This window comes from Psittacula echo (genome assembly GCF_963264785.1).
Source record: "Psittacula echo genome assembly, chromosome: 4".
In the NCBI taxonomy this organism is placed as follows: Eukaryota; Metazoa; Chordata; class Aves; order Psittaciformes; family Psittacidae; genus Psittacula; species Psittacula echo.
The window spans coordinates 11723581-11734991 of NC_137738.1; the positions used below are offsets into that span (position 1 = coordinate 11723581).

General features: G+C 47.2%; 1 protein-coding gene across 1 annotated transcript; it reads right to left on the minus strand.

Annotated features, from left to right (window-relative positions):
* Positions 1–3238: 3238 nt before the first annotated feature.
* On the minus strand, positions 3239–10479 carry H3-3A (H3.3 histone A). The gene is made up of 4 exons (XM_080617080.1): positions 10322–10479; positions 8751–8905; positions 6756–6909; positions 3239–3893 (listed from the first exon to the last, which is right to left on the minus strand). The coding sequence occupies exons 2-4, from the start codon at positions 8876–8878 to the stop codon at positions 3765–3767; spliced, it is 411 nt and encodes a 136-aa protein (XP_080473206.1). The 5' UTR covers positions 8879–8905; positions 10322–10479; the 3' UTR covers positions 3239–3764.
* Positions 10480–11411: the final 932 nt, after the last annotated feature.

The window sequence follows — 11411 nt, forward strand, 5'->3', positions numbered from 1 at the left end:
AACTATTGCAGGAACTGAAGTTCAGCCTCGGCTTTCTTCAGATGTGAAAGAGGAACCTGAAGCCACTTCTTCCACAGAATGAGAATGCTTTCAATCGGTGCATTTCTCTCACATGTATATCGTGATTTCTTTTTGTAGAGAACGCAGCACAGGACTTAAGCAGATTTCTGTTTCTGTCACTGTTCATTTAGCCCACGTTCAAATTTGATGGTACTCCCTTTCCCCACAGTTCTCAAATACCACAAGTTAACAGGAATCTGCATTTTCAAATACTACAATTTCTTCATGTATGGCAATCGTAGATGCTAAGAATCTTTACGACTTAAACTTCTATACTTAAACCCAAAGTTTAAGAGCCTTGCAAGACTTTAAACAGCGCTTGCAAAACTGGCTGAGGAAAAGCGTGCTCCTCTGAAGAATAACATCCAGGATACCCAAGAGAAATACAATGTTTTACTGGATTGTCATCCTGCAGGTCACCTAACTCCCCCTATGACTTATTTCCTCACCAGACCAGGACAGTTCAGATGACAAGCTGCAATAGCTCTTTCGTAAACACCAGCAGACTTCGGATTACAGAACTGTTTTCTTTCTAGCTGATACGCAGACCCCCATATGCAGAGAGCTAACAGGGACACCAGCAGCTCCTGATCACTCCAAACAGCATGGTGGACATGCGACTATGTGTGAAATGGGAAAAACCACATCGACCAAAACACAATTCTTCCGTTATCTTTTTGTCTGCCCTTCTTCATCCTAAGGAGCAGGAACCTGTAATCCTGAAATGACCAAAGGGAGTGCCAGCATCACAACACAACTGCTTAAAGCTAAACTCTAAATAACGTGCTGCACCCCATCTTCTCTATCCATCCATGTGTGCCCTAACTGCAGATCTCCACTGCTATGCACTCCAACACGTCCCAAAAACCTTTTTTGTAGGAATGCTACTACAGAAGGACAAAATGCTGACAGAACAGGAACTGTAGATGGTCTTTTTCCTCCTCCTGTACAAGTTTTATATTTACACCCATTCCCACCTTTTCATTTTGCTCTTTCTGTATTGCAGAGCCTGTCTTTGAAAGACTCCCAGGTGCAAGTGAGTTCTCAACTCTGGATGAGTTATGCCAGCAATACTTAAGACTTTGCTGGAAAAAAAAATACAGCTAACTACAATAACTGAATAACAAATAAACCTGATAACTAAACTCCCAGCATTAAAAAATAAACCAATGTAAAAAAAAAAAAAATCAACATCACTTTTTGTACTCCTTTCCTCCATTAAAATTAGCATCAACCACAAGTTCCATCCAAAACCGGACTGACATGGCCATTTCTTTTTTAAGAAGGAGTTCATAATGAAAGCTGCTGATTTAATTGCTCTTGTTTTCATACTGGTGCGCAGTAAAGACAAAAGGATAGTGCAGTCAGGGGAGGGGGTGAGAACAGAGATTAAGTATTTTGTTCAGTAAAACAGTGGCAAAAGCCTGAAGAATGAAAATCCGTTGTACTTGAGGTAAAAAAACAGGAGCAGAAGTGCTACCCTAAGATTCCTCAGGAACACAACCAAGACAACACCTTGTATTAATAGACAGATTGATATCACTTGCAGTTTAACTGCATTGTCAGTTGGAACTGACTGCAATATTCCTCAAGCTGGTTCTCTCAAGAGCTCAGTATTTCATTTGCCTACCAAAATCTCTAGATTTGGGTCTATATATACCTAAGAAACAAAAAATTAAGTTCCTTATCAACACCTTAATTCCACATTATTAAACAAGCAAACAAATCAGCCTAATTAATTACCTTTTTGTGTAGGTGGCTACAGTATTGTTGACTGATGCATGAAACAGAATTCTGAAGTACAGGACAAAACAAGCAGCTGTTATACTGAAATGCATTTACAGCAAGTTAAAGAAGGTTGTTACCAAGCAGACAAAAGTGACATCTCAAACCAATTAGGCCTCAGTTGCTCACCTTTTGTATTCCTGTTGTTCTGGATGTGCCAAGACAAGCCTTCCTTAATTTTTAGTTGATAGCTATGAACTGCTTGGCACCAAAAGCGTGTGATCGCATTTTGTCAAGCATTAGTTTTCCCTGTGACAAGTTACTCTATTTAAATAGACTTTACTCTGCACAACCCTGGCAGACAGCATTCATTACTAGAGCAAGCAAGTTATGAATAATGTGATTTATTCTGTAGCTTTTGGCTTTCTGTTCAAGATACCGAATCACACAATATATCTCTATTAATCCTCTTTGGATCAGACAAATTCACTCGTGTTTAGAGCTCACTCAGAACCTCTTGAGAGAAGTTAGCAGCAAATAAGCTCTGTAGGGGTCTTAGCACAGAGGTGGAATCTGTTCACTGTCTCCATATTTTCTCCTATGTAACTAATTTCATCATCTGCAAGAGCTATGAAGAAGTACACCACATAACTCATTTCCATCAGAATCCTTAACCAAGTTTCAGGTGAAAAATTAAACCCATGTTTTTACAGAACACAATTTCAACAGTAGATTTCTTCACAGGAACTTTCATCAGCAGTTGTGGGAGGATATAAAGAAAACCCACTAAGTTTCAAACATGCACTCCTGGCCCAAGTACTGCTTTTATGAAGTATTCTAGGGGTACAAAAGGGTCTTTCTGATGGAGTGTACAAACTGAAACCAATCACACATGGACTAAGCGTTTGAACATGTTAGAGGGTCTGACTGAAACAAAGTAGTCACTCAAAAAGTGAACACCTACAAACTGAGAAGCCAGGGAAGAGTGCAAAAGGGTTTAAAAAGAGGGGGGGGAGGAACCCCACTACGACCAAACCCCAAAACACACCAAAAAAACCCCAAACTACTATACTCCACCACTTTTACATACTAACAAACCATGAAAATCAGAAATGCTTCCAAATTCAGCATTAAGTCAGATAAGAAAGGAATCTAAACAGCAATAAAACTTTTCTCTTAGCACTGCAGCTTAGAGAGCTCAGTCCAGCTCCAGACTCTATCCAGTATTAAACTTACCAAACTTGATTTCATAATGAGCAAACTTTACACTGTTAAGAAAGAAACCCTCACCTACAGACTACTTCAACCAAGACAGTATCCCCAGTGTTTCCTAGATCTGCTCCAAGTATTTAGGCCACATACTGAAGAGGAAAAAAAGCAGAAGGGAAGGTGGATTATTTTTAAATCAAATATAACCCACATGTAGTATTTAAAAATCGAGACTAAAAGCAGGCATCATTTAATGTATTTTAATAGCAAACTTACAGGAACAGCACAGAAGACAGACAACATTAAAAACATGTACTTGCATGTAGGACAACTCAGTTAGAAAAGTATAGTGAATGGATGGAATCTACTGTATGATAAAAATGCTACAAACACCATTTAGTTGCCATTGGTAAGAAATTTACTTGTTTAAAAAAATCCAAATGCTGGCATTGTCCAGAAAAATTTGACAGGTTTATTTATAATTATTTCTTTCTTTTTTTATAAAGTTGAATTGTTGAAACTTGTTCACCCAAACATTTCATTTTTTTGACCACATTGATGTTTTATGTCCCCTCGTTTATATTAAAAATCCACACACAAATGAAAATGGAAAGAAACTTGCCAATACCCAATTCTGTCCCCTATTTTTCCATTTGCAACCATATACTTAGGTACCTTTTAACCCCATGGAAAAAATATCTAACGTTCATTACTACCAATAACAGGAAGAAGATTTTGCTTCGAGAATGACAAACCCATCGTGGTGAAGTTTAGGCACGCTCTCCACGTATGCGGCGTGCTAGCTGGATATCTTTTGGCATGATTGTGACACGTTTGGCATGGATAGCACACAGGTTGGTGTCTTCAAACAGGCCAACCAAGTAGGCTTCACTTGCCTCCTAGTGTGGAAGAAAAGAGTTAAGAACACTGTCACTCTCCGAACACAAGGAAAAACTAGTAATGCAAAGTACAGTGTAACGTGGCATTAACTTTAGGCTTCTACCTTTACTATTCAGACACATCAGAAGTTCTAGAGTCTCAAAAAGCTAATGCCTCTATTTTCTTATAAACCATCAAATAACGTTCTATGTCAAAGTTGCCTACTACTGCCATTAGGTGAAGACATGCTCCAGAACACAACCGGACCAATATTCTGCCAGGACTCTCCCAAGATAAAGGGTTAGCTTATCAAAAGGCTAGTTTAGGAATTTCTCTTTTTTTAAGGCTGGGTTACACTATTTAAGTGACCTGTCTGCTGCCTCTTCCAGAGTAAAAGCTATTGAGCATCAGGTAAAACTGGCAGATGCTAAGGAAAAACAGCAGCAGGATCCCTTCGTAGCACAGTCTGGGTGCAGAGCTCCTTGCCACAGGATATTGAAGAGGTGACTTAATTCAAAAGCCAAAAACTAGCAGAAATGTAGTGAGAATTCACAAAAATAAGAGAACAACTCCTTCAGCTCAGAAACAACTTCAATCACCAAAAACAAGGCAACAATGGGAGAACTCCATTAGACAATTGCCCTACAGCTGTACTTCCTTCCTGCCTAAGCATCTCCTGTCTATATGTGGGACACAGCACAGGCCCCCACTACCACAGATGGTTCTCACCTCACATCTGTCAGAATCATGGGTCAGCACAAAGCCCTACCCTGGGAACACCCCAACAACGACCACAGTGTTTTTTCCCTGTTACTGAACAACTGAAGACAGGATTCTGGATTGGACAGATGCTTATTTGGACCTAATGGTTCTTCTGGCTCATGGTAAGTTAGCTGCTATTGAGCCAGCACATTTTTGGGTCAACATAGAACTCTAACACCTAACAATCTCCTAGGAAGCATCCTGGCATGCCAGCATCAGACCAGCACACAGCTGGGGTGAGAAGACAGGAATGATAGAGCTTGCTTACAGAAAGGAGGTTGAGGTCCTGCTTTCTAGAATACATGCAACAGAACACATTATATGAACCATTTCATCACCAAGAACTGCAAAAATCAACATGAAAGGTTCAAAGTTCATGTTTAAAAAACATGTATTATCTAATGTGAAGAAAGAAAAATATTACTACAGCAGATGAGGACTGTGGTGTTAGTAAGACATTCCATATGCAGCAGGATATGGCACCCAACATAGTTTCACTAAATCACTACATGGAAAGTTAGGATACTTCATCGAATAAGCCATGTTGGCATGAACAACATGGTACTGAAGGGGTTAAGCTTTTTTTTCCCTTTTCAAATATGCAAGCAGAAAGCACCAGGAATAGTATGTGAACAAGTTCCATACCAACAACTCCTTAACACAAACCCAGGAACGTTCAAACCAGCCTTCTGAAAATGTATGAACTACTGACTCAATCTTAATAATCAGTTCCTGATAAAAAGACACGTAAGTAAACCTCAGGATTTAAAAACCATCACATTCACTCACAGCACTGAAGACAGAACAACTAAAAGCAAAAGCACCTTCTGAAGTTAAGTATGTGCTCGAGTGCTCAAGTTTATAGGACTCCATGGCACATCCTGGCCCTTTATCAGCTGGAAGTTCTCTATCAGAAAAGGACCATGTTGCCTGCTTCTAGTTATAGATATTCTGTAACTACAGATAGGTTCTGGAACAATCTTTCAACAGCTATAAGAACAGGAAAGACACATCTTTAATTAGGATTGCTTTTCTATCACGAGGGGGAAATGTTCTTACGATAAGAACAGAGTCTTGGAGATAACCTCACTTAGATGCAGGAATGTGGGCTAGAAAGAACTGGTATTTCACCCTCAATATACTCTAAATAAGTTATTTAGCAAAGATATATTTTTAAAAAGCATTTAGCATCAATGACACATACAAAAGCACTTATTTCCCCTAACATCCTTGTGCTACCCTATACTCAGACTAAAGCCAAACCACAGCACTGTACCAGCTACTAGAAAGAAAATTAACTCTATCCCAGCCAAAACCAGGACACTGCATTTAGATGGGGCTTATCCAGCTGTTTTTCTTCAAAGAGCATTTGAGGACATCAAGGCCTCCATTTGGACACGGCAGAACAAGCTTTACAGGGTGCTTTCCTCTAAGGCTGCCTAGCTTTTGAAGGCAAAGCCTCTAACAAAGCTCAAGGAGAGAGGAAATGGATTTATCTAAAGTGTCTTAATATGATGCGCTGTTTTGGCAAGTGTGACTACTTGAAAGGTGGGGGCTATTAAAAAAAACAAACCCAAATGACCCAAAAATAAACAGACACACACCCCCCCCCCCCAAAAAAAAACCCCAGCAAAACCTCCCAAAATACCCCAAAACCCTCCAAAAACCCAAATAAAAAAAGGAACCACAAAAAAAACCACATCCCACCCCCCAAAAAGCAAACAAACCCCCCCAAAAAATCCCACAAGCACTCCCCACCCCCAAAAAACCTAAAACAAACCAAAACCAACCATATTTATAGCCTTTGTGAGGAGCTGCTGACCTGTCACTTCATTATTTTAGCCTATGGTATCTATAGGGCATCACCAGGTCCACTCTCAGAGAAGGACGGATGAATGGGGGCATCCCCCCATATCAGCACCGCCTCTCCAGTGAGGCCACGCCCACCGCGACAGCCCACCAATCAGGAGGAGCTGAGGCTAACCCTAGAAACAGGCTGGCCAATGGGAGCTGGGGGGCAGAGCCCTCCTGTACCTGCAGCTTCCAGGTTTTGGGGGGGGTGGGGGGGGGGTCCCGCAGTGAGAAGCCTGTCCCCGATGCCGCCCCGCCGGGTCACTCACCTGCAAAGCACCGATGGCAGCGCTCTGGAAGCGCAGATCTGTTTTGAAGTCCTGAGCAATTTCACGCACCAGACGTTGGAAGGGAAGTTTGCGGATCAAGAGTTCGGTGGACTTTTGGTAGCGCCTGATTTCACGCAGAGCCACGGTACCCGGCCTTTTGAAATCAAACCATGCAAAGTAGTTAGTGCCCAAGACACATTCCACATCTCCTTAAAAACACGGGCTCATCACCTACACTGAACTAAGCACCGTACACACTCTTCTCACTAGAAGAGCCCCAGGGTTTACAGCACAAAACCAGTTCCACTGGTAAAGGGTCACCATTCTCCCCGTCATGGATCCATAAGATGGATCCACACCAGCTCCAGTGTGGATCCTCCCAGCAGGCCCACAAGGTCCTGACTTCTCCAAGAGGCAGGCAGCATGTCTTAGCCAGCTGGCACCAACACGACTGAGTCTGGAGGCGGTAAACCACAACGTGGCTGGGAGTTCACTGGTTCGGGTATATACCAGGGTACCACCCCACCACCACCCCCCCCCCTAACAACAAGCCAGGGGGCCGGGGGGGGGGGTGTTTCCTTCCTATTCCTGTCACCATTCACAGAACTGACATTCTGTGAATATATATGTATTTTATATTCTATTTAAATACATATTCTATTTATATACGTATATAAATATATATATTCTATTTACATACAATACAATCAACTAGGCTGGAAAGACCTTTAAGATCATAGAGTCCAACCATTCCCCCAGCAATGCCAAGGCCACCACTAAACCATGTCACTGAGGGTCTCATCTACACGGTTTGTGAACATTTCCAGGGATGGTGATTCCACCACTGCCCCGGGCAGCCTGTTCCAATGCCTGATTGCCCTTTTGGAGAAGAAATTGTTCCTAATATCCAATCTAAACCTCCCCTAGTGCAGCTTGAAGCTGCTACCTCATCCTGTTTTGTTCTATATACATTATATATATGTATACACACACACACAGAGAAATATACACATATATATAAATATATATATATATAATGAATTTATATTCTGTATCATCTGTACAAGGTATCTAGCATGTTTTCTTCTGTTAGTTTTGGTGTCAGAACAACAAATTCAGGTAACAACATACTTTTGCAGACACAAAGTCCATCCCTGAAATTAACATCATGTTTATTTCTGCAGAAAATTTGTATTTTCCTGCTCTGGCATTACTACCTCTCTCCCAGTTGCTTAATTCTGCCTCGCACCTACAGCAACACCCTCTTAGATTAAGACTTCAAATCAGCTTCTCCTTCCCAATCTGTTTTATTCCCTAGGGAATACGTACACCTATACAGCCCAGGGCCATCCTCCGGGCTGGAGCACGACTCTTACCATTCTGCACCAAGCACGGGCTGGAAAACGTCGTTATCGGAGGGCTGTCAGAAAGACCCGCTGCCCCCTCTAGCCAGGTACACGGGACAACCGGGCCCCGAGCATCCATGGACTCATCGCGCCCTCTCGCGGCAGATACCCCCACCTTCAACTCCCTCCACCCCCCCACAACACCCCCCCCCGCTCCTGCGTCCAGCGGCGCCCAAAAGACACGGGGGACGGATCAAACCCCTTCAAATAAATTAAGATAGGCCGGTAACAACAAACTTCGAGGCGGCACAACCCTCCCGTAGCACTGAAATACCCACAAGTACAAATAAATTAAAAAAATTATTAAAATTAAATGAAATCATTAAAATAATAAAAATAATCATAAAACACAACCGGGAGAGCCGCGTTCACCGGGAGGGTTCGGAGGTGTTGATTTTTTTCGGCACCGATACCGAAACGCGCTGATGTTACACACCAGCGCGAAGCCGGCGGGCGGCTGCGGCGGAAACCCCCCAACCTCTCCCGGTTCCCCGCCCCTCCCGGCACCGCGGGGAGAAATAATGGGTTGGGGGGGGGGGGGGGTGTACTCCCGATGGGTCCCTGCGCGGCCTCTGCGCGGCGCTCGTACCGGTAACGGTGCGGTTTCTTCACCCCGCCAGTGGAGGGCGCGCTCTTGCGGGCGGCTTTGGTGGCGAGCTGCTTGCGGGGCGCCTTGCCGCCGGTGGACTTGCGGGCGGTCTGCTTGGTACGGGCCATGCTCCTGCCGACGACGCTGCCTTACACCTGCACAAAAATGGGGGGAGGAACGGGGTATGGGGTCAAGAGAGAGAGAAAGGGGTGCGGGGGGTCGGGGGTAACAGCGGTGGGGTCCACCCTGCTCAGCGCACGCCCCGCCGGCACCTCTCCCCAGCGGGAGGGAGCGCAGCCCCGCGCCCCTGTCCGCGGAGCGAGCCGTTAGCCTTGGAGCCCGCGCCCGCACAACGGACCGAGCGCCAAAGGAAGAGATATTAAATCAAAATACACATATACATCAAAATTAAACATCCGCCCCTCGCAAAATATTAAAAAACGGGGGTTTTGCCCACTAATTCGCTAGCGAGGCAGCAGCGGCCGAAGCGGAGCCACCCGCCCGGCAGCAGGCGCGGAGCAGCGGCTGCCGCCTCCCCCCCACAGGCCGCCCGTCACCTGCCAAGCGATCGGCAATACTGCCCGGCGAGCCTCGGGGGGCTGGCACCCACCCGCCGCTTCTAATCGGGCCCACAACCGCCGCCGGAGCGGTCCCCACCAGCCCGCCGGGCAGCCCGGGTCTCCCGGCAGCGCTCCCCGGGCCGCCGGCAGCCGCGGGGAAACCGGCGTTACCGGTCGGAAAAGGTCCGGAAAAGTGCAATAAAGCAACAAACTTTCTTTTAAATATATATATGTATTTTGGGGGGGAGGTTGTGTTTTTCGGGTGCCGTCCGCCTCTCTCTGTGTAACTGCTTCCCCAAAGCTACCTCGCTCCCAAGCGCCTCTCACAGGCAAACTCATCTCCCAGCCCCAGAACAAAATGGAAACAATCACGAAATGCAGCCCTAGTCCTTTTGCAAAGGAAGGAAAAAATAAATTGCGAAAAATAACGCCCCAAAAAATCGCTGGAACTCCGAACCGGGTGGGTGCACATGAAGGGGGAGGCAACGGAAAAGTTTGCACTCAAAAACCGAAAAATTGCGTTAGGTTTGGGTCGTTTCTTCAGCGAATTTCTTTCCCTTTTTATTGTTTTTTATGCAATAGGAAAAAAAATATGGTCGGTGACCAGAGAAAAGAGACAAGATGGTGAAGCCGAGCAACAACTGTGGGGAGCAGGGGAAGGCAGGCAGGAGAGTTACCGGGGCTGGCGAGCGGCTCCGCTCCGCGCCCGCTCCCGGGCCCGGATTCGGGGGATGCGGGGTCGAGGGGACAGCTAAGGGGTCCGGGAGTCTGCTAGGGGGGATTTGGAGCCGGGGCGAGGGGGGCACAGGGGGGCAACGGCGGCGCGAAGCGGGGCCGGGGGGTGCCGGCGGAGAGAGCCGCTCCGGGAAGGCGGCGCAGAGGAAAGGGACCCGAGGTGCCGCCGCGTCCCCAGCGCCCCAAAAGTTTTGCGGGGAGGCCCTGAGGAGGGCGGCAGGGTGCCCCCGGGGGGCGGCGGGGCGCGGGGGGCGGCGGGCGCGGCGCCAGACTTACCCCGTCCGCTGGGCGAGCGCGGCTGCCGTGCGGGAGGGAGAACGAGAGGAGAGACGAGAGGAGGGCGGTGGGCGGGCGGCAGGCGGGCGCAAGGAGGAGCCGACGCTGCCGCGGCTGCTGCTGCTGGCGCTGTCGGCGGCTCGGAGCACAATTGAAAGATGGCTGACTCGGGAGGGGCGGTGCGACTGTGGGCCACGCCCCCCGGGCCGCCCGCCAGCCAATGGGGCACAATGGAGGGAAGGCGCGGCCCCGCCCCGCGCGCGGCCCCGCCTCCTCCCGCGGCGCCGTGTGTACAAACACAAAAGACACGCCGCGCGCGCGAGGGGGATTCCCTCCTGACACCCACCCCCCCCCCCACGGGCCGGGGGCGCGCGGTGCCAACGGCGGGGCTAACGGCGGGGCTAACGGCGGGGCTAACGGCGGGGAGCGCGCCCCGGGCACAGCGCTGCGGAGGGGCGCAGGCCTAGCTCCCACCGCCACCAAAGGATGAGGCACCTCTCCATGCCCTGAAGTGCGTCAGTCCTGTGGCGTTTGGGTGGGATCTGGGGGGTTCGGTGGGATTTGAGGGTTTGGGTTTGTTTTCTCTTTACACAGAAGCAATGCCAACATTCCCACCATAAGCAGGCCCAGTGAGGGTCTGCTGGGAAGTGCCATACTCCTTGTTCCACAAAATAAGAGCTGAATGTTCAAGGGGATTGTTGGGGTTATTTTGGCTTGGAAATAAACTGCTGACACAATGGTTCACAAGGAAAACCCGATTTTGGGAAGGCAGAGAAGTCTCGTTCCCTGTATCAGTGCTTTCAAACTCAACTTTTAAATGCAGCTGTTGGAAAAGCGATGTGAGTTCAGCACTGGCATCACCAGTGGATCCCATGCAGTAGCATCAGCTGCCATGTTGCTTAATAAGCAACTTCATCCTTCATTTGCTGTTAACATCAGGAACGAGATGCCCTGTGGGAAAGGAAATGGCTGGAGGTGCTCCAGTGACTGTTCAGTCTGCTATGGAGACAGGCTAAGAGAGCTGGGCTTGTTCAGCCTGCAGAAGAGAAGGCTCCAAGGAGACCTTAGAGCAGCTTCCAGTGCCTAGAGG